The sequence below is a fragment of the Oncorhynchus clarkii genome, chromosome 11 (assembly GCF_045791955.1).
Source record: "Oncorhynchus clarkii lewisi isolate Uvic-CL-2024 chromosome 11, UVic_Ocla_1.0, whole genome shotgun sequence".
NCBI classification, from domain to species: domain Eukaryota; kingdom Metazoa; phylum Chordata; class Actinopteri; order Salmoniformes; family Salmonidae; genus Oncorhynchus; species Oncorhynchus clarkii.
Window position 1 is genome coordinate 672,072 of NC_092157.1, and position 23,578 is coordinate 695,649.

At 42.2% G+C, this 23,578-nt stretch overlaps 2 protein-coding genes across 2 annotated transcripts in view; both read left to right on the forward strand.

Moving 5' to 3' along the window:
• Positions 1 to 7,260, forward strand: part of LOC139420573 (solute carrier family 22 member 13-like) — a 68,583-nt gene extending 61,323 nt beyond the window's left edge. Inside the window, exons 8-10 of the mRNA XM_071170757.1 lie at positions 1,402 to 1,510; positions 4,392 to 4,601; positions 4,827 to 7,260. Coding sequence (XP_071026858.1) covers positions 1,402 to 1,510; positions 4,392 to 4,601; positions 4,827 to 4,908 — 401 coding nt within the window. The 3' untranslated portion in view covers positions 4,909 to 7,260. The remainder of the gene's footprint in view (positions 1 to 1,401; positions 1,511 to 4,391; positions 4,602 to 4,826) is intronic.
• A 3,287-nt stretch (positions 7,261 to 10,547) lies between these two features.
• On the forward strand, positions 10,548 to 21,848 carry LOC139420116 (solute carrier family 22 member 13-like). Its single transcript, XM_071169847.1, has 5 exons — positions 10,548 to 10,630; positions 14,157 to 14,371; positions 17,966 to 18,074; positions 21,161 to 21,370; positions 21,656 to 21,848. Exons 1-5 carry the CDS (start codon positions 10,569 to 10,571, stop codon positions 21,735 to 21,737), a joined length of 678 nt encoding a protein of 225 aa, XP_071025948.1. The 5' UTR covers positions 10,548 to 10,568; the 3' UTR covers positions 21,738 to 21,848.
• The last annotated feature ends 1,730 nt before the right edge of the window (positions 21,849 to 23,578 follow it).

Consider the following 23,578-nt stretch of genomic DNA (forward strand, 5'->3'; position numbering starts at 1 on the left):
GCCATTTTCCAGCGAAATATAGCATTAATAAAAAGCAGAAATAAAGATAAAATGAATCACTAACCTTGAATTATCTTCATCAGATGACACTCATAGGACTTCATGTTACACAATACATGCATGTTTTGTTTGATAAAGTTCATATTTATATCAAAAACTCTGAGTTTACATTGGCGTATTAGATTCACTAGTTCCAAAAATATAAAGTGATTTTGCATAGCCACATCGTTTCAACAGAAATACTCATCATAAATGTATATGATAATATAAGTTATACACATGGAATTATAGATATACCTCTCCTTACTGCAACCGCTGTGTCAGATTTCAGAAAAAGTTTAAGGAAAAAGCAACCCATGCAATAATCTGAGACGGAGCTCAGAACAGTAGCTCACCAGAAAAACAGTAACAAACAGTAACAAATTAGCCGCCATGTATTAAAAACCAGAAAGTACATGATAAATGTTTCCTTACCTTTGATGAACTTCATCAGAATGCAGTCCTAGGAATCCCAGATCCACAATAAATGCTTGATTTATTCGAAAATGTCCGTTATTTATGTCCAATTAGCTACTTTGGTTAGTGCGTTTGGTAAACAATTCCAAAGTCACAAAGCGCGTCCACTATAATGTGACGAAATATCCAAAAGTTCCGTAACAGTAAGTAGAAACATCTCAAACGATTTACTGAATCAATCTTTAGAATGTTGTTTACATATATCTTGAATAACGTTCCAACCGGAGAATTAGAATGACTTCAGATGACCGGTGGAACGCAAGTCCTTCCCCTGTGAACGCGCATGGTGAATGCATGGTCAACTCGTGGCAGTGGTGACTATTTCCTGTGTCATTCGACCCCCCTTCACATTAGAGTTATCAGACAAAGTTCTATTGACTGTTGACATCTGGAAGGCTGGAAAACTCATCCATATCTCACTGTAATTTCAATGAGAGCTTGGTTGAAAATCTGCCACCCCTAGAAAAAAAAACAGGATGTGGAATTTTTCAGGTTTTTGCCTGCTATATGAGTTCTGTTATACTCACAGACATAATTCAAACCGTTTTAGAAACTTCAGAGTGTTTTATATCCAATACTAATAATAATATGCATATATTAGCAACTGAGACTGAGGAGCTGGCCGTTTACAATGGGCACCTTTTCATCCAAGCTACTCAATACTGCCCCTGCAGCCATAACAAGTTATTTGTTGTAATATCACAGACGACTGTTTCACCAATTAAGGATTCTAGCTTTAAGTGTTATTTTCTAAACACTTTTGACACTCAACACACTATTATTTAAACAAAATATGTGCTAGTTTTAATTCTTAAGCACCTGTAACACTTTGTGTAATTCAATCCGTTTAACAGATTCTCTGTCTGATTGTTTCTCCTCCCTCAGACATGCCAGTAGTGACGACAGTCATAGCCGTGTCAGGGAAATTTGCCCTGGCTGCCTCCTTCACCATCATCTATGTTTACACAGCTGAGCTCTATCCCACTGTAGTGAGGTATGTTTACACAGCTGAGCTCTATCACACTGTAGTGAGGTATGTTTATTACAGCTGAGCTCTATCCCACTGTAGTGAGGTATGTTTACACAGCTGAGCTCTATCACACTGTAGTGAGGTATGTTTATTACAGCTGAGCTCTATCCCACTGTAGTGAGGTATGTTTACACAGCTGAGCTCTATCCCACTGTAGTGAGGTATGTTTACACAGCTAAGCTCTATCCCACTGTAGTGAGGTATGTTTACATAGCTGAGCTCTATCCCACTGTAGTGAGGTATGTTTACACAGCTGAGCTTTATCCCACTGTAGTGAGGTATGTTCATTACAGCTGAGTTCTATTCCACTGTAGTGAGGTACTTTCATTACAGCTGAGCTCTATTCCACTGTAGAGAGGTATGTTTATTACAGCTGAGCTCTATTCCACTGTAGGGAGGTATGTTTTTTACAGCTGAGCTCTATTCCACTGTAGTGAGGTGAGATGTTCATACTGCTAAAACACATTGGCTGGAACACACACAGATACAGGCCAGGTCGATGAAGACGGCTGCACAGTGCTGTCTTTTATTGATGGCGGTTTTGATATCGCTTAGGACCATCAGCGTGGCTGAGGTGCACCCATGTCCAGCTTGGAAACCATATTGCATAGTGGAGAAGGTACGGTGGGATTTGAAAGGGTCGGTGATCTGTTTGTTAACTTGGCTTTCGAAGATTTTAGAAAGGCAGGGGAGGATGGATATAGATCTATCACAGTTTGGGTCTAGAGTGTCTCCCCCTTTGAAGAGGGGGATGACCGCAGGAGCTTTCCAATATTTGGGGATCACAGATGATATGAAAGAGAGGATGAACAGGCTAGTAATAGTGGTTGCAATAATTTCTGCGGATAAGAGAGGGTCCAGATTGTCCAGCCCAGCTGATATGTAGGGGTCCAGGTTTTGCAGCTCTTACAGAACATCGGCTGTCTGGATTTCGGTGCAGGAGAAGTGGGGGGGGGGGGGGGGGGGGGGGGGGGGGGTGCTGAGATGTTGGCCGGGGTAGGGGTAGCCAGGTGGAAAGCATGGCCAGCCATAGAAAAATGCTTATTGAAATTATCGATTATCGTAGATTTATCGGTGGTGACAGTGTTTCCTATCATCACTGCAGTGGGCAGCTGGGAGGGGGTGCTCTTATTCCCATGGACTTTACAGTGTCCCAAAACATTTAGGAATTAGTGCTACAGGATGCACATTTTTGAAAAAGCTAGCCTTAGCTTTCCTAACTGAAAAGTTGCATATCGCAGGGGCTATTCGATGCTAATACAGAACGCCACAGGATGTTTTTGTACTGGTCAAGGGCAGTCAAGTCTGGGGTGAACTAAGGGCTATATCTGTTCTTAGTTCTACATTTCTTGAATGGGGCATGCTTATTTAAGATGGTGAGGAAAGCAATTTAAAGGAGCACCCAGGCATCCTCTACTGACGGAATGAGGTCAATATCCTTCCAGGTCGATTAGAAAGGCCTGCTCGGAGAAGTGTTTTAGGGAGCGTTTGACAGTGATGAGGGGTGGTCGGTTTACCGCAGACCCATTACGCACGCAGGCAATGATTGCTGATGTCCTGGTTGAAAACAGCAATGGTGTATTTAGAGGGCAAGTTGGTCAGGGTGATATCTAAGAGGGTTACGGATTTAGGGTTGTACCTGGTAGGTTCCTTGATAATTTGTGTGCGATTGAGGGCATGTAGCTTAGATTGTAGGATGGCTGGTGTGTTAAATAATTATGTCCCAGTTTAGGTCACTTAACAGTGCGAACTCTGATGATAGATAGGCGGCAATCAATTCACATATGGTGTCCAGGGCACAGCTGGGGGCTTAAGGGGTTCTATAACAAGTGGCAACGGTGAGAAACTTGTTTCTGGACATTTTTAAAAGTAGAAGCTCGAATTGTTTGAGCACAGACCTGGATAGTATGACAGAACTCAGGATATCTCTGCAGTAGATTGCAACTCCGCCCCCTCTGGCAGTTCAATCTTGTCAGAAAATGTTATAGTTAGGGATGGAAATTTCAGGATTTTTGGTGGCCTTCCTAAGCCAGGATCCAGACACGGCTAGGACATCCAGGTTGGCGGAGTGTGCTAAAGCAGTGAATAAAACAAACTTAGGGAGAAGGCTTCTAATGTTAACATGCATGAAACCATGGCTTTTACGGTTACAGAAGTCAACAAATGAGGGCACCTGGGGAATGGGAGTGGAGCTAGGGGCTGCATGGCCTGGGTTAATCTCGACATCACCAGAGGAACAGAGGACTGGACGTCTAGTACGTTCGGAACAGAGAGTAAAACGAGCAGATTTCTGGGCACAGAAGAATAGATTCAAGGCATAATGTACAGACAAGGGTATGGTAGGATGTGAATACAGTAGAGATAAGCCTAGGCATTGAGTGACGATGAGAGAGGTTTTGTCTCTAGAGGCACCATTTAAGCCAGGTGAGGTCACCGCATGTGTGGAGGTGGAACAAAAGGGCTAGCTAAGTCATATTGAGCAGAGCTGGAGGCTCTACAGTGAAATAAGACAATAATCACTAACCAAAACAGCAATAGACAAGGCATATTGACATTAGGGAGATGCATGTGTAGCCGAGTGATCATAGGGTCCAGTGAGTAGCTAGGCGAGCTAGAGACACGATGATTCAGACAGCTAGCGGGCCGAGGAGAGCATCTTGGATTTTTTGACAGAACGGAGTGGGTCTGAACTCCATGTGTATTGTTTGCAGACAGAACGGTGTGGGTCTGAACTCCATGTGTATTGTCTTGCAGACAGAACGGAGTGGGTCTGAACTTCCTGATCTGTGTATTGTCTTGCAGACAGAACGGAGTGGGTCTGAACTCCATGTGTATTGTTTTGCAGACAGAACGGTGTGGGTCTGAACTCCATGTGTGCCCGTGTGGCTGGCATCCTTGCCCCCTTGATTAGACTGCTGGAGGTGTATCACTATTCCATCCCTATGTTGATCTATGGCATCCTGCCCTTCCTGGGTGGAGGCCTCTGTTTCATGCTGCCTGAGACACTCAACACTGAGCTACAAGACCACACTGAACCACAGGAGAAGGACTCAGTGTGAGTATCATTCTGGAGGGATGGGGAGGGGGATGGATGAGAGAGCAAATGGATAGAAGGATGTTATATTTTTGAGACCTCCTTGAAAGCAGTCTGGTTCAGCGTGCTTATATTGTCGTACTTTCAACTGTGTTGATATCAAGATTTAGCATATCCACTGTAATAAATTATTTCAAATGGTGTATTTCTGCAAGTAGATTGCTTACTTGTTATTTTTGATTCTAGAACTCCTGAGAAGTTGAATCTTGAAAATGGACTCAGTCATGTAGAGGATAAGACAGAAGAAACAATGATCACAAAAATGTAAATGATTATCACTGTTTTATATTATCTTGAGCTTTACATAGAGTATGTGATTGTTTTGATTATTATCAATATCAAGTAGATCTACTAAATGGTCAATCAAAACATTTGATTGTTATTCAGATCTCATACTATATTGTTAGAGAGACATTTTGTAAACATAACTACTTTATTTTGTATTAATCAAATTATAAAATACATTATTTATATCACAAAAAACATTTTGATATAGTTGAACATTTCTAAATAAAAATACAAATGATAAAATATATGTTTGTATAAATCACTGCTTCGGTTCCAAATACATTTCCTTTATTTTTTTACGTTTGGATTATGTGTGTATTGTAATTGTATTGCTAGATATTGCTGCATTGTTGGAGCTACAGTAGACTGTTGGAGCAGACTGTTGGAGCTACAGTAGACTGTTGGAGCAGACTGTTGGAGCTACAGTAGACTGTTGGAGCAGACTGTTGGAGCTACAGTAGACTGTTGGAGCTACAGTAGACTGTTGGAGCAGACTGTTGGAGCTACAGTAGACTGTTGGAGCTACAGTAGACTGTTGGAGCTACAGTAGACTGTTGGAGCTACAGTAGACTGTTGGAGCTACAGTGGACTGTTGGAGCAGACTGCTGAAGTTACAGTAGACTGTTTGAGCTGCAGTAGACTGTTGGAGCTACAGTAGACTGTTGGAGCTACAGTAGACTGTTGGAGCTACAGTAGACTGTTGGAGCTACTGTAGACTGTTGGAGCTACTGTAGACTGTTGGAGCAGACTGTTGGAGCTACAGTAGACTGTTGGAGCAGAATGTTGGAGCTACAGTAGACTTTTGGAGTTACAGTAGACTGTTGGAGTGGGCTGCTGAAGTTACAGTAGACTGTTTGAGCTGCAGTAGACTGTTGGAGCTACAGTAGACTGTTGGAGCTACAGTAGACTGTTGGAGCTACTGTAGACTGTTGGAGCTACTGTAGACTTTTGGATCAGAATGTTGGAGCTACAGTAGACTGTTGGAGCTACAGTAGACTGTTGGAGCTGGAGCAGACTGTTGGAGCTGGAGCAGACTGTTGGAGTAGACTGTTGGAGCTACAGTAGACTGTTGGAGCAGACTGTTGGAGCTGCAGTAGACTGTTGGAGCTACAGTAGACTTTTGGAGCTACAGTAGACTGTTGAAGCTATAGTAGACTGTTGGAGCAGACTGTTGAAGCTACAGTAGACTGTTGAAGGAGACTATTGAAGCCACAGTAGACTGTTGAAGCAGACTATTGAAGCTACAGTAGACTGTTGAAGCAGACTATTGAAGCTACAGTAGACTGTTGAAGGAGACTATTGAAGCTACAGTAGACTTTTGGAGCAGACTGTTGGAGCTGCAGTAGACTGTTGGAGCTACAGTAGACAGTTGGAGCTGCAGTAGACTGTTGGAGCTGCAGTAGACTGTTGGAGCTGCAGTAGACTATTTGAGCTACATTAGACTGTTGGAGCTACAGTAGACTGTTGGAGCAGAATGTTGGAGCTACAGTAGACTTTTGGAATAGACTGTTGGAGCTACAGTACTGTTGGAGGTACAGTAGACTGTTGGAGCAGACTGTTGGAGCTACAGTAGACTTTTGGAGTAGACTGTTGGAGCTACAGTAGACTGTTGGAGCCGACTGTTGGAGCTGCAGTAGACTGTTGGAGCTACAGTAGACTTTTTGAGCTACAGTAGACTGTTGAAGCTATAGTAGACTGTTGGAGCTACAGTAGACTGTTGGAGCCGACTGTTGGAGCTGCAGTAGACTGTTGAAGCTACAGTAGACTTTTTGAGCTACAGTAGACTGTTGAAGCTATAGTAGACTGTTGGAGCAGACTTGAAGCTACAGTAGACTGTTGAAGCAGACTATTTGAGCTACAGTAGACTGTTGGAGCAGACTGTTGGAGCTACAGTAGACTGTTGGAGCCGACTGTTGGAGCTGCAGTAGACTGTTGGAGCTACAGTAGACTTTTGGAGTTACAGTAGACTGTTGGAGTGGGCTGTTGGAGCTACTGTAGACTGTTGGAGCAGACTTTTGGAGTTACAGTAGACTGTTGGAGTGGGCTGTTGGAGCTACTGTAGACTGTTGGATCTACTGTAGACTGTATTTAATTGCACCTGCGATAACATCTGCAACACTGTGTACATGACCAATAAACATTTGATTTGATCTAGAAAAAAAGGTGAAATCACAGTCATTTTGCTGATATGGAAAACATGAAATGAGAATCCTGTTTGGGATCATCTGTTTGTCTCTCAGTAATCATTCATAATATTTGTCTGTAATTGCTTCTATAAAGTTACTACATTACTTTAATTAAATGATAATGCTATAAAAACACTTTATATATGCACGTGTCTGTGTTGTCATGTGTCTGTGTGGTCACTAAACTCACCATCAAGGAGCTCTATATGACGTTGGTCCAGCTAGACCCCAGCGTCTCATTGGTTCTCTGCAGCCAGCGGTCTTCGTATTGGTTGTGGCCAAAGCCCTCGTCATAGTTCCCTTTCCTGCTGAACAGCTGCTGCTAGTGGAATACACAGAAGAACTCCCGGGTACAGTGGAGCATAGTTGCTCCTGCTACAACACGTAGACAGACCCACTGCGTCTATTTCCTTAATGGATACATCTTTTGCTGATTTGCATAGTTAATTGTTTAATTCCAGCATTCATGTCCAGAATTGTAATAAATGCCTTCATTTCCTGCTCTGTGTTGTCATTGACACACTGTAGCTAGGCTTCCATTGGAGACAGATTTTAATGTAAATATTCTAATGTCTGCATAAAACAATATGCACATTTTCATCAAACTGATTTTTTGCGGATAAAAGACTGTGCGTGATGACGTAGTGCATATGAAAATACCTTTTGTTGTTGAATTCCCAGGTACCGAATGAAAAATACAAGTTAAATGGGTTTCCATTGCATTTTTAACTGTACTTATGGATTTGTCACAAAAACTTTAGCGTTTATGTAGAAAATGTGCCCAGTCTGGTCTGCTGCCTGCACTCTAGCCAACAGCTCACACATACAGTGCAGATAGGCAACCTACGTTGAGATTATTATGGATAAGAGCAATATTATTTGTATTTGTCAAACTGCAGCCAAGCATCGATCATCATGTCACCAGACTAAGACCCTGAATATTTATTGGAAAGGAGCATCAAGCTCATCACCGTGCACTTTCACCACCCTGTGAAGTACATCATCATTTATTTCATCTAATAATCTAATCTCATAAACTCCACATTGACTTCTGTATTATGGTTATTATGTCAATATTTGCTTTCCATCCCAATTTCTCACGTAATTAAACAAACAAATTGTCTGTCTGCAATTATAACATTGTACCAGCCTTTTTCATGTTTCCATCAGCCCGGATATGACTTTTTTCACGAGTCATGTAATTCATCTGAATGAAATAGGTTGACTGAAACAAAGGTTTGTGTCACGTTTCTTTTGTCTTAGTAGCCTCTATATTTCCTGCAGTTCCTACCTTCACCGGTCATAATCTGGGGGTTTGTACTCCAAAAGTTGTTGACTGTTTTTGTACTTGCCAGTTAAGGTAGCAGTTCTCAGCTGTTAGCAGCCAATGACTCAGGTACGTTCCTGAGGTCCTCCCGATCTGTGCAAGCCTAACCTTGACCATGTGGCATTAACCCGTAACAGTAAATCAGTTTTTTTTTATCTCACAGATTACAATGACATCTCTCCTTATATGTGTCTTTAAAGTGTTTTGATATACATAACCTGCAATTAAGAAAATCACTGCATTCAACCCTGTGTAAATCAGTCAATTCTAAACGTATAGACTTACAACTCAGGATTCTGTAATAGCATACCCCAATGAGGATGTGTGTTTACGTTTAGCTTCCTGTGCCAACCGGAAGTGCCATAATTGGTGTCATAGGGGCTGTTTCGAAGGGTTAAAACCTGTTGCGACTCTAGGGGCAGTATTTTCCTTTTTGGCAGGACAAGATGCTAGAATATGCATATAATTGACAGATTTGTCAAATGCACGTGCATTTGCAATATGTTTCAACAGTGAAAAACATCACCAAATGGACATGATGAAATCAACACAACGAGCTATGGAGAGGAACCACTGTCACTGCCCGGCCATCCCGAGTTCATCAGGCCAGTCAATTTTGCATTTCTGCAGTATTTTTGAGCATGCCAAATTCGTGATGGTAAATGCCCATTGAAACATATTGCAAATGCACGTGCATTTGTAATATCATTCAACAGTGAAAAACATCATCAAATGGACATGATGAAATCAACACAACGAGCGATGGAGAGGAACCACTGTCACTGCCCGGCCATCCCGAGTTCATCAGGCCAGTCAATTTTGCATTTCTGCAGTATTTTTGAGCATGTCAAATTCTTGATGGTACATGGCAAATGGACATAAAATCCTGATTTGGCACTTTCAAATCTTTCATATTGCATTTGGACATTTCTTATGGCATTTGGCCCCCCAAAAAAGTTACTTTTGACTTTTGACTTCCTATGAAATCATATTGCAAATGGACTTATGCACAGGTAAAAAAATAAAAAATAATAAAAAATAAATAAAAAATAAAAATAAATAACGATAATAAAATTTGACAAAAGTATATTCATACAGTTCTTACACATGTGTAATTGACAAAAAAAAAATCGAAAGAATTTCAAAAAATTGTCCAGAAAGCACTTTTTTAAGGGGGTGATAATTTTTTGAATTTTTTTTCCGTTTTTCAAAATTGTTCTTTTGGGTCTTGACTTGTGTTACATTTGCAATATAAAAAATCATGGTAGAGCGCACTCGCCATCTCTTGGATTTTTGCAGTGTTACACTTGGCATTTGCCATATGGCATTTGCAATCAACTTTGAATGAAACGACGCTGAATTGAGTGGTATTGGACACCATGTACTGTATATGGTTTGTACAGTGTCAATGACTTCCCATTCATTTTTGTACATTTCAGGGGGGTGTTCCCTTACTAACTTTAAGCGTCAGCTGTCAGAGCAGCTCACAGATCACTGCAGCTGTATACAGCCCATCTGTAAATAGCCCATCCAACCAACTACCTACCTCATCCCCATATTTGTTTTTCTTCTCTTTAGCACACCAGTATTTCTACTTGCACATCCTCATCTGCATATATATCACTCCAGTGTAAATGGCTAAATTGTAATTACTTCACCACTATTGGCCTATTAATTGCCTTACCTCCTTACTTCATTTGCACACACTGTATATAGATGTTTCTATTGTGTTATTGACTGTACAGTTGTTTATTCCATGTGTAACTCTGTGTTGTTGTTTGTGTTGCACTGTTTTGCTTTATCTTGGCCAGGTCACAGTTGTCAATGAGAACTTGTTCTCAACTGGCCTACCTGGTTAAATAAAGGTGAAAAAATAATAAATAATAAACATTGACTCTATACCGGCACCCCCCTGTATATATTATTTTTTACTGCTGCTCTTTAATTACTTGTTACTTTTATCTGTTATTCTTATCTGTATTTTTTTAAACTGCTTGGTTAGGGGTTCGTAAAAAAGCATTTCCCTGTAAGGTCTACCTGTTGTATTTGTCAGGTGACTAATACAATTTAATTTTATTTGATCTTCCTCTGCAGCTGGAGGAGGAGGGCTCGACCAAGACGGGCAGTATGTTGGACCTCTTCAGGATCCCCTACTTGAGAAAACGGGCTCTCATTCTCTGCTATATCTGGTAAGTACCTCATTCTCTGCTATATATGGTCAGTACCTCATTCTCTGCTCTATCTGGTCAGTACCTCATTCTCGGCTCTATCTGGTCAGTACCTCATTCTCTTCTCTATCTGGTCAGTACCTCATTCTCTGCTCTATCTGGTCAGAACCTCATTCTCTTCTCTATCTGGTCAGTACCCAATTCTCTGCTCTATCTGGTCAGAACCTCATTCTCTGCTCTATCTGGTCAGTACCTCATTCTCTGCTCTATCTGGTCAGTACCTCATTCTCTCCTCAATCTGGTCAGTACCTCATTCTCTGCTCTATCTGGTCAGTACCTCATTCTCTTCTCTATCTGGTCAGTACCTCATTCTCTTCTCTATCTGGTCAGTACCTCATTCTCTGCTCTATCTGGTCAGTACCTCATTCTCTCCTATATCTGGTCAGTACCTCCTTCTCTGCTCTATCTGGTCAGAACCTCATTCTCAGCTCTATCTGGTCAGTACCTCATTCTCTCCTATATCTGGTCAGTACCTCATTCTCGGCTCTATCTGGTCAGTACCTCATTATCTCCTATATCTGGTCACGAACCGGCTCAAAGCCCGTAACAAAGGGAGACAACGTGGAGATAAGGAGTAACAAAATATATATTTATTAACTAAAGCAACTAAGGAAAATATACAATGGTGTGTGTAATCAGTAATCAGTAGTGTAAGTGAGTGTTTTGCATGCATGAATGTGATAATGCAGGGTATTGAAAGGTGCCAAAGCAAACAAACAAAAGGCCACCAAGAACCACAACACAATCTACAAAGGTGTCTGCATGGAGAGAGTTCCTCCATGAATGTGGAAGAGGTCTATTTATCCTGGGAGACACCTGGCCCAGGTGTTTCCCATGAAGCTGACGACCCTCCCAACTCCGCCCACCGGCATCCTAATAAGGAAACAAGAACAAAGACAGAATACGGCAGACAGAGTGGGAGGGTCGTCACAGTACCTCATTCTCGGCTCTATCTGGTCAGTACCCCATTCTCTGCTCTATCTGGTCAGTACCTCATTCTCTCCTCTATCTGGTCAGTACCTCATTATCTTCTCTATCTGGTCAGTACCTCATTATCTCCTATATCTGGTCAGTACCTCATTATCTCCTATATCTGGTCAGAACCTCAGTCTCTGCTTTATCTGGTCAGTACCTCATTCTCTGCTCTATCTGGTCAGTACCCAATTCTCTGCTCTAACTGGTCAGAACCTCACTCTCTGCTCTATCTGGTCAGTACCTCATTATTTCCTATATCTGGTCAGAATCTCATTCTCAGCTTTATCTGGTCAGTACCTAATTCTCAGCTTTATCTGGTCAGTACCTAATTCTCAGCTTTATCTGGTCAGTACCTCATTCTCTCCTCTATCTGGTCAGTATCTCATTCTCTTCTCTATCTGGTCAGAACCTCATTCTCTTCTCTATCTGGTCAGTACCCAATTATTTCCTATATCTGGTCAGTACCCAATTATTTCCTATATCTGGTCAGTACCTCATTCTCTCCTTTATCTGGTCAGTACCTCATTCTCTCCTCTATCTGGTCAGTACCTCATTCTCTGCTGTATCTGGTCAGTATGGGACTGTTTGTGGCACCCTCTCCATCATCAATGTTTACAGTAACTACCCATGATTGACCATATTCAAATTACAATGGCATGACTGACACTCAATCCAAAAGTGTTTTTTCTCACTCACTGGTATCTGAGAGGTTAGCTATAAATGGTTAGTCTCTCTCTCTCTCTCTCTCTCTCTCTCTCTCTCTCTCTCTCTCTCTCTCTCAAACATTACACTCACTCAATAGATATGGGGGTTTATCAAAATTGGGTTTGTTTTCTAATTCTTTGTGGGTCTGTGTAGTCTGATGGAAATATGTGTCTCTAATATGGTCATATATTTGGCAGGAGGTTAGGAAGTGCAGCTCAGTTTCCACCTCATTTTGTGGGCAATGTGCACATAGTCTCTATTCTCTTGAGAGCCAGGTCTACCTTCAACGGCCTTTCTCAATAGTAAGGCTATTCTCACTGAGTTTGTACATAGTCAAAGCTTTCCTTAAGTTTGGGTCAGTCACAGTGGTCAGGTAATCTGCCACTGTGTACACACTGTTTAGGGCCAAATACCATTCTAGTTTTCTCCGTTTTTTTTGTTATTTCTTTCCAATGTGTCATGTAATTCTCTTTTCGTTTTCTCATGATTTGGTTGGGTCCCCTTTGTGTTGCTGCACTGGGGCTCTGTGGGTTCAGTTTGTGTTTGGACCAGCTTGCTTAGGGGACTTTTCTCCAGGTTCATCTCTCTGTGGTTTGTTATGGAAGGTTTGGGAATCTCTTCCTTTTAGGTGGTTGTAGAATTTAACGTCTCTTTTCTGGATTTTGATCATTAGCGGGTATTGGCCTAATTCTGCTCTGCATGCATTATTTGGTGTTTTACCTTGTACATAGAGGATATTTTTTGCTGAATTCTGCATGCAGAGTCTCAATGAGCGGACCCAACCATAAAGGGCAATGGGTTCTTTAACTTATTCAAGATCTTTCGCCAGATCGTAATTAGTATGTTGAATTTTATGTTCCTTTTGATGGCATAGAATGCCCTTCTTGCCTTGTCTCAGATCGTTCACAGCTTTGTTTAAGTTACCTGTGGCGCTTACGTTTAGGCCGAGGGATGTATTGTTTTTGTGTGTGCTCTAGGGCAACAGTGTCTAGATGGAATTTGTATTTGTGGTCCTGGCAACTGGACCTTTTTTGGAACACCATTATTTTTTTGTCTTAATGAGATCTACTGTCCGTCCCCAGGTCTGACATAATCTGTGCAGAAGATCTAGGTGCTGCTGTAGGCCCTCCTTAGTTGGGGACAGAACCACCAGATCATCAGCAAACAGTAGACATTTGACTTCAGATTCTAGTCGGGTTCGGTTGGGTGCTGCCCTCGCCAATATGTTTATATATATGTTGAAGAGGGTGGGGCTCAAGCTGCATCCTTGTCTCACCCCACGGCCCTGTGGAAGAAATGTGTTTTTTTGCCAAACTTAACCACACACTTGTTGTTTGTGTACATGGATTTTGTAATGTGGTATGTTTCTCCCCCAACACCACTTTCCATCAATTTGTATAGGAAACCCTCATGCCAAATTGAATCAATAGCTTTTTGAAATCAACAAAACATGAGAAGACTTTGCCTTTGTTTTGTTTTGTTTGTTTGTCAATTTGTGTGGGCAGGGTGAATACGTGGTCTGTCATTGGTAAAAAGCCAATTTGCCATTTGCTCAGTACATTCTTTTCACTGAGGAAATGTATGAGTCTGCTGTTAATGATAATTCAGAGGATTTTCCAAAGGTTTCTGTTGACGCATATCCCACGGTAGTTATTGGGTTCAAATTTGTCTCCAATTTTGTGGATTGGGGTGATCAGTTCTTGGTTCCAAATATTGGGGAAGATGCCAAAGCTGAGGATGATATATAAGTATAGCCATTTGGAATTTTTGGTCTCTCTCACTTTCTCTTGCTCTCTCTCGCTCTCAGGTTTGTAACCAGTCTGGTGTACTATGGGGTGAGTCTAAACGTGGGTAACTTTGGTCTGGACATCTATCTGACCCAGCTGATCTTTGGCATTGCTGAGCTCCCTGCCCGACTGGGCTCCCTGCCCCTCATAGAACACTTTGGACGGAGGATGTGTCAGGCCATCGCCCTGTTCTTCGGAGGCACAGCCTGTCTTGTTCTTCTAGCTGTTCCAGATGGTAAAATCAGTATTTTATGAAAGTAGATTTTTATGCTGTTATTTTAACACTTTTTACATTATTAAGGTTGTTTTAACACTTGAAGATGGAATCCACATTTGTTGAAACAGCGCCACTCTTTTGCCCCAGCACTTTTGTTGATAAACAATGTAGAGGAGCATCCACAGCGGTACATATTCTGATTAACAGAGTAGAGGAGCATCCACAGCGGTACATATTCTGATTAACGGAGTAGAGGAGCATCCACATCGGTACATATTCTGATTAACGGAGTAGAGGAGCATCCACAGCGGTACATATTCTGATTAACAGAGTAGAGGAGCATCCACAGCGGTACATATTCTGATTAACAGAGTAGAGGAGCATCCACAGCGGTACATATTCTGATTAACAGAGTAGAGGAGCATCCACATCGGTACATATTCTGATTAACGGAGTAGAGGAGCATCCACAGCGGTACATATTCTGATTAACAGAGTAGAGGAGCATCCACAGCGGTACATATTCTGATTAACGGAGTAGAGGAGCATCCACATCGGTACATATTCTGATTAACGGAGTAGAGGAGCATCCACAGCGGTACATATTCTGATTAACAGAGTAGAGGAGCATCCACAGCGGTACATATTCTGATTAACAGAGTAGAGGAGCATCCACAGCGGTACATATTCTGATTAACAGAGTAGAGGAGCATCCACATCGGTACATATTCTGATTAACGGAGTAGAGGAGCATCCACAGCGGTACATATTCTGATTAATAGAGTAGAGGAGCATCCACAGCGGTACATATTCTGATTAATGGAGTAGAGGAGCATCCACAGCGGTACATATTCTGATTAACAGAGTAGAGGAGCATCCACAGCGGTACATATTCTGATTAACAGAGTAGAGGAGCATCCACAGCGGTACATATTCTGATTAATGGAGTAGAAGAGTGTACGGCAGCGGTACATATTCTGATTAATAGAGTAGAGGAGCATCCACAGCGGTACATATTCTGATTAATAGAGTAGAGGAGCATCCACAGCGGTACATATTCTGATTAATAGAGTAGAGGAGCATCCACAGCGGTACATATTCTGATTAATAGAGTAGAGGAGCATCCACAGCGGTACATATTCTGATTAATGGAGTAGAAGAGCATCCACAGCGGTACATATTCTGATTAACAGAGTAGAGGAGCATCCACAGCGGTACATATTCTGATTAATAGAGTAGAGGAGCATCCACAGCGGTACATATTCTGATTAACGGAGTAGAGGAGCATCCACAGCGGTACATATTCTGATTAATGGAGTAGAGGAGCATCCACAGCGGTACATATTCTGATTAATGGAGTAGAGGAGCATCCACAGCGGTACATATTCTGATTAACAGAGTAGAGGAGCATCCACAGCGGTACATATTCTGATTAACAGAGTAGAGGAGCATCCACAGCGGTACATATTCTGATTAATAGAGTAGAGGAGCATCCACAGCGGTACATATTCTGATTAATGGAGTAGAGGAGCATCCACAGCGGTACATATTCTGATTAACAGAGTAGAGGAGCATCCACAGCGGTACATATTCTGATTAATAGAGTAGAGGAGCATCCACAGCGGTACATATTCTGATTAATGGAGTAGAGGAGCATCCACAGCGGTACATATTCTGATTAACGGAGTAGAGGAGCATCCACAGCGGTACATATTCTGATTAATGGAGTAGAGGAGCATCCACAGCGGTACATATTCTGATTAACGGAGTAGAGGAGCATCCACAGCGGTACATATTCTGATTAATGGAGTAGAGGAGCATCCACAGCGGTACATATTCTGATTAACGGAGTAGAGGAGCATCCACAGCGGTACATATTCTGATTAATGGAGTAGAAGAGTGTACGGCAGCGGTACATATTCTGCTGTTCTATCGTGATGTCTGAGGAAGTAAAACACGTTGTTGTTTACTTATCTTATTATGGCTGCAATCCCGCTAACGGGATCGATATGACAACTACCAGTGAAAATAGAGGGCGCCAAATTCAAACCACAGAAATCTCATAATTACAATTCCTAAAACATACATGTGTCTCATACCATTTTAAAGCTATTGCTGTTGTTAATCCCACCAAAGTGTCCAATTTCAAATATGCTTTTCAGCGAAAGCACTACAAACGATTATGTTAGGTCTCCACCAAACCACAATAAGCACAGCCATTTTCCAGCGAAATATAGCATTCATAAAAAGCAGAAATAAAGATAAAATGAATCACTAACCTTGAATTATCTTCATCAGATGACACTCATAGGACTTCATGTTACACAATACATGCATGTTTTGTTTGATAAAGTTAATATTTATATCAAAAACTCTGAGTTTACATTGGCGTATTAGATTCACTAGTTCCAAAAATATAGCATAGCCACATCGTTTCAACAGAAATACTCATCATAAATGTAGATGATAATATAAGTTATACACATGGAGTTATATATATACCTCTCCTTAATGCAACCGCTGTGTCAGATTTCAGAAAGAGTTTACGGAAAAAGCAACCCAAGCAATAATCTGAGACGGAGCTCAGAACAGTAGCTCACCAGAAAAACAGTAACAAACAGTAACAAATTAGTCGCCATGTATTAAAAACCAGAAAGTACATGATAAATGTTTCCTTACCTTTGATGAACTTCATCAGAATGCAGTCCTAGGAATCCCAGATCCACAATAAATGCTTGATTTATTCGAAAATGTCTGTTATTTATGTCCAATTAGCTACTTTGGTTAGTGCGTTTGGTAAACAATTCCAAAGTCACAAAGCGCGTCCACTATAATGTGACGAAATATCCAAAAGTTCCGTAACAGTAAGTAGAAACATCTCAAACGATTTACTGAATCAATCTTTAGAATGTTGTTTACATATATCTTGAATAACGTTCCAACCGGAGAATTAGAATGACTTCAGATGACCGGTGGAACGCAAGTCCTTCCCCTGTGAACGCGCATGGTGAATGCATGGTCAACTCGTGGCAGTGGTGACTATTTCCTGTGTCATTCGACCCCCCTTCACATTAGAGTTATCAGACAAAGTTCTATTGACTGTTGACATCTGGAAGGCTTAGGAAGTGAAAACTCATCCATATCTCACTGTAATTTCAATGAGAGCTTGGTTGAAAATCTGCCACCCCTAGAAAAAAAAACAGGATGTGGAATGTTTCAGGTTTTTGCCTGCTATATGAGTTCTGTTATACTCACAGACATAATTCAAACCGTTTTAGAAACTTCAGAGTGTTTTCTATCCAATACTAATAATAATATGCATATATTAGCAACTGAGACTGAGGAGCTGGCCGTTTACAATGGGCACCTTTTCATCCAAGCTACTCAATACTGCCCCTGCAGCCATAACAAGTTATTTGTTGTAATATCACAGACGACTGTTTCACCAATTAAGGATTCTAGCTTTAAGTGTTATTTTCTAAACACTTTTGACACTCAACACACTATTATTTAAACAAAATATGTGCTAGTTTTAATTCTTAAGCACCTGTAACACTTTGTGTAATTCAATCCGTTTAACAGATTCTCTGTCTGATTGTTTCTCCTCCCTCAGACATGCCAGTAGTGACGACAGTCATAGCCGTGTCAGGGAAATTTGCCCTGGCTGCCTCCTTCACCATCATCTATGTTTACACAGCTGAGCTCTATCCCACTGTAGTGAGGTATGTTTACACAGCTGAGCTCTATCACACTGTAGTGAGGTATGTTTATTACAGCTGAGCTCTATCCCACTGTAGTGAGGTATGTTTACACAGCTGAGCTCTATCACACTGTAGTGAGGTATGTTTATTACAGCTGAGCTCTATCCCACTGTAGTGAGGTATGTTTACACAGCTGAGCTCTATCCCACTGTAGTGAGGTATGTTTACACAGCTGAGCTCTATCCCACTATAGTGAGGTATGTTTACACAGCTGAGCTCTATCACACTGTAGTGAGGTATGTTTATTACAGCTGAGCTCTATCCCACTGTAGTGAGGTATGTTTACACAGCTGAGCTCTATCACACTGTAGTGAGGTATGTTTATTACAGCTGAGCTCTATCCCACTGTAGTGAGGTATGTTTACACAGCTGAGCTCTATCCCACTGTAGTGAGGTATGTTTACACAGCTAAGCTCTATCCCACTGTAGTGAGGTATGTTTACATAGCTGAGCTCTATCCCACTGTAGTGAGGTATGTTTACACAGCTGAGCTTTATCCCACTGTAGTGAGGTACTTTCATTACAGCTGAGCTCTATTCCACTGTAGAGAGGTATGTTTATTACAGCTGAGCTCTATTCCACTGTAGGGAGGTATGTTTTTTACAGCTGAGCTCTATTCCACTGTAGTGAGGTGAGATGTTCATACTGCTAAAACACATTGGCTGGAACACACACAGATACAGGCCAGGTCGATGAAGACGGCTGCACAGTGCTGTCTTTTATTGATGGCGGTTTTGATATCGCTTAGGACCATCAGCGTGGCTGAGGTGCACCCATGTCCAGCTTGGAAACCATATTGCATAGTGGAGAAGGTACGGTGGGATTTGAAAGGGTCGGTGATCTGTTTGTTAACTTGGCTTTCGAAGATTTTAGAAAGGCAGGGGAGGATGGATATAGATCTATCACAGTTTGGGTCTAGAGTGTCTCCCCCTTTGAAGAGGGGGATGACCGCAGGAGCTTTCCAATATTTGGGGATCACAGATGATATGAAAGAGAGGATGAACAGGCTAGTAATAGTGGTTGCAATAATTTCTGCGGATAAGAGAGGGTCCAGATTGTCCAGCCCAGCTGATATGTAGGGGTCCAGGTTTTGCAGCTCTTACAGAACATCGGCTGTCTGGATTTCGGTGCAGGAGAAGTGGGGTGGGGGGGGGGGGGTGGGGGGGGTGCTGCAGGGGGTGCTGAGATGTTGGCCGGGGTAGTGGTAGCCAGGTGGAAAGCATGGCCAGCCATAGAAAAATGCTTATTGAAATTATCGATTATCGTAGATTTATCGGTGGTGACAGTGTTTCCTATCATCACTGCAGTGGGCAGCTGGGAGGGGGTGCTCTTATTCCCATGGACTTTACAGTGTCCCAAAACATTTAGGAATTAGTGCTACAGGATGCACATTTTTGAAAAAGCTAGCCTTAGCTTTCCTAACTGAAAAGTTGCATATCGCAGGGGCTATTCGATGCTAATACAGAACGCCACAGGATGTTTTTGTACTGGTCAAGGGCAGTCAAGTCTGGGGTGAACTAAGGGCTATATCTGTTCTTAGTTCTACATTTCTTGAATGGGGCATGCTTATTTAAGATGGTGAGGAAAGCAATTTAAAGGAGCACCCAGGCATCCTCTACTGACGGAATGAGGTCAATATCCTTCCAGGTCGATTAGAAAGGCCTGCTCGGAGAAGTGTTTTAGGGAGCGTTTGACAGTGATGAGGGGTGGTCGGTTTACCGCAGACCCATTACGCACGCAGGCAATGATTGCTGATGTCCTGGTTGAAAACAGCAATGGTGTATTTAGAGGGCAAGTTGGTCAGGGTGATATCTAAGAGGGTTACGGATTTAGGGTTGTACCTGGTAGGTTCCTTGATAATTTGTGTGCGATTGAGGGCATGTAGCTTAGATTGTAGGATGGCTGGTGTGTTAAATAATTATGTCCCAGTTTAGGTCACTTAACAGTGCGAACTCTGATGATAGATAGGCGGCAATCAATTCACATATGGTGTCCAGGGCACAGCTGGGGGCTTAAGGGGTTCTATAACAAGTGGCAACGGTGAGAAACTTGTTTCTGGACATTTTTAAAAGTAGAAGCTCGAATTGTTTGAGCACAGACCTGGATAGTATGACAGAACTCAGGATATCTCTGCAGTAGATTGCAACTCCGCCCCCTCTGGCAGTTCAATCTTGTCAGAAAATGTTATAGTTAGGGATGGAAATTTCAGGATTTTTGGTGGCCTTCCTAAGCCAGGATCCAGACACGGCTAGGACATCCAGGTTGGCGGAGTGTGCTAAAGCAGTGAATAAAACAAACTTAGGGAGAAGGCTTCTAATGTTAACATGCATGAAACCATGGCTTTTACGGTTACAGAAGTCAACAAATGAGGGCACCTGGGGAATGGGAGTGGAGCTAGGGGCTGCATGGCCTGGGTTAATCTCGACATCACCAGAGGAACAGAGGACTGGACGTCTAGTACGTTCGGAACAGAGAGTAAAACGAGCAGATTTCTGGGCACAGAAGAATAGATTCAAGGCATAATGTACAGACAAGGGTATGGTAGGATGTGAATACAGTAGAGATAAGCCTAGGCATTGAGTGACGATGAGAGAGGTTTTGTCTCTAGAGGCACCATTTAAGCCAGGTGAGGTCACCGCATGTGTGGAGGTGGAACAAAAGGGCTAGCTAAGTCATATTGAGCAGAGCTGGAGGCTCTACAGTGAAATAAGACAATAATCACTAACCAAAACAGCAATAGACAAGGCATATTGACATTAGGGAGATGCATGTGTAGCCGAGTGATCATAGGGTCCAGTGAGTAGCTAGGCGAGCTAGAGACACGATGATTCAGACAGCTAGCGGGCCGAGGAGAGCATCTTGGATTTTTTGACAGAACGGAGTGGGTCTGAACTCCATGTGTATTGTTTGCAGACAGAACGGTGTGGGTCTGAACTCCATGTGTATTGTCTTGCAGACAGAACGGAGTGGGTCTGAACTTCCTGATCTGTGTATTGTCTTGCAGACAGAACGGAGTGGGTCTGAACTCCATGTGTATTGTTTTGCAGACAGAACGGTGTGGGTCTGAACTCCATGTGTGCCCGTGTGGCTGGCATCCTTGCCCCCTTGATTAGACTGCTGGAGGTGTATCACTATTCCATCCCTATGTTGATCTATGGCATCCTGCCCTTCCTGGGTGGAGGCCTCTGTTTCATGCTGCCTGAGACACTCAACACTGAGCTACAAGACCACACTGAACCACAGGAGAAGGACTCAGTGTGAGTATCATTCTGGAGGGATGGGGAGGGGGATGGATGGATGGATGGATGGATGGTTGGATGGATGGATGGATGGATGGATGGATGGATGGATGGATGAGAGAGCAAATGGATAGAAGGATGTTATATTTTTGAGACCTCCTTGAAAGCAGTCTGGTTCAGCGTGCTTATATTGTCGTACTTTCAACTGTGTTGATATCAAGATTTAGCATATCCACTGTAATAAATTATTTCAAATGGTGTATTTCTGCAAGTAGATTGCTTACTTGTTATTTTTGATTCTAGAACTCCTGAGAAGTTGAATCTTGAAAATGGACTCAGTCATGTAGAGGATAAGACAGAAGAAACAATGATCACAAAAATGTAAATGATTATCACTGTTTTATATTATCTTGAGCTTTACATAGAGTATGTGATTGTTTTGATTATTATCAATATCAAGTAGATCTACTAAATGGTCAATCAAAACATTTGATTGTTATTCAGATCTCATACTATATTGTTAGAGAGACATTTTGTAAACATAACTACTTTATTTTGTATTAATCAAATTATAAAATACATTATTTATATCACAAAAAACATTTTGATATAGTTGAACATTTCTAAATAAAAATACAAATGATAAAATATATGTTTGTATAAATCACTGCTTCGGTTCCAAATACATTTCCTTTATTTTTTTACGTTTGGATTATGTGTGTATTGTTATTGTATTGCTAGATATTGCTGCATTGTTGGAGCTACAGTAGACTGTTGGAGCAGACTGTTGGAGCTACAGTAGACTGTTGGAGCAGACTGTTGGAGCTACAGTAGACTGTTGGAGCAGACTGTTGGAGCTACAGTAGACTGTTGGAGCTACAGTAGACTGTTGGAGCAGACTGTTGGAGCTACAGTAGACTGTTGGAGCTACAGTAGACTGTTGGAGCTACAGTAGACTGTTGGAGCTACAGTAGACTGTTGGAGCTACAGTGGACTGTTGGAGCAGACTGCTGAAGTTACAGTAGACTGTTTGAGCTGCAGTAGACTGTTGGAGCTACAGTAGACTGTTGGAGCTACAGTAGACTGTTGGAGCTACAGTAGACTGTTGGAGCTACTGTAGACTGTTGGAGCTACTGTAGACTGTTGGAGCTACTGTAGACTTTTGGATCAGAATGTTGGAGCTACAGTAGACTGTTGGAGCTACAGTAGACTGTTGGAGCTGGAGAAGACTGTTGGAGCTGGAGCAGACTGTTGGAGTAGACTGTTGGAGCTACAGTAGACTGTTGGAGCAGACTGTTGGAGCTACAGTAGACTGTTGGAGCAGAATGTTGGAGCTACAGTAGACTTTTGGAGTTACAGTAGACTGTTGGAGTGGGCTGCTGAAGTTACAGTAGACTGTTTGAGCTGCAGTAGACTGTTGGAGCTACAGTAGACTGTTGGAGCTACAGTAGACTGTTGGAGCTACAGTAGACTGTTGGAGCTACTGTAGACTGTTGGAGCTACTGTAGACTTTTGGATCAGAATGTTGGAGCTACAGTAGACTGTTGGAGCTACAGTAGACTGTTGGAGCTGGAGCAGACTGTTGGAGCTGGAGCAGACTGTTGGAGTAGACTGTTGGAGCTACAGTAGACTGTTGGAGCAGACTGTTGGAGCTGCAGTAGACTGTTGGAGCTACAGTAGACTTTTGGAGCTACAGTAGACTGTTGAAGCTATAGTAGACTGTTGGAGCAGACTGTTGAAGCTACAGTAGACTGTTGAAGGAGACTATTGAAGCCACAGTAGACTGTTGAAGCAGACTATTGAAGCTACAGTAGACTGTTGAAGCAGACTATTGAAGCTACAGTAGACTGTTGAAGGAGACTATTGAAGCTACAGTAGACTTTTGGAGCAGACTGTTGGAGCTGCAGTAGACTGTTGGAGCTGCAGTAGACTGTTGGAGCTACAGTAGACTGTTGGAGCTACAGTAGACTGTTGGAGCTACAGTAGACAGTTGGAGCTGCAGTAGACTGTTGGAGCTGCAGTAGACTGTTGGAGCTGCAGTAGACTATTTGAGCTACATTAGATTGTTGGAGCTACAGTAGACTGTTGGAGCAGAATGTTGGAGCTACAGTAGACTTTTGGAATAGACTGTTGGAGCTACAGTACTGTTGGAGGTACAGTAGACTGTTGGAGCAGACTGTTGGAGCTACAGTAGACTTTTGGAGTAGACTGTTGGAGCTACAGTAG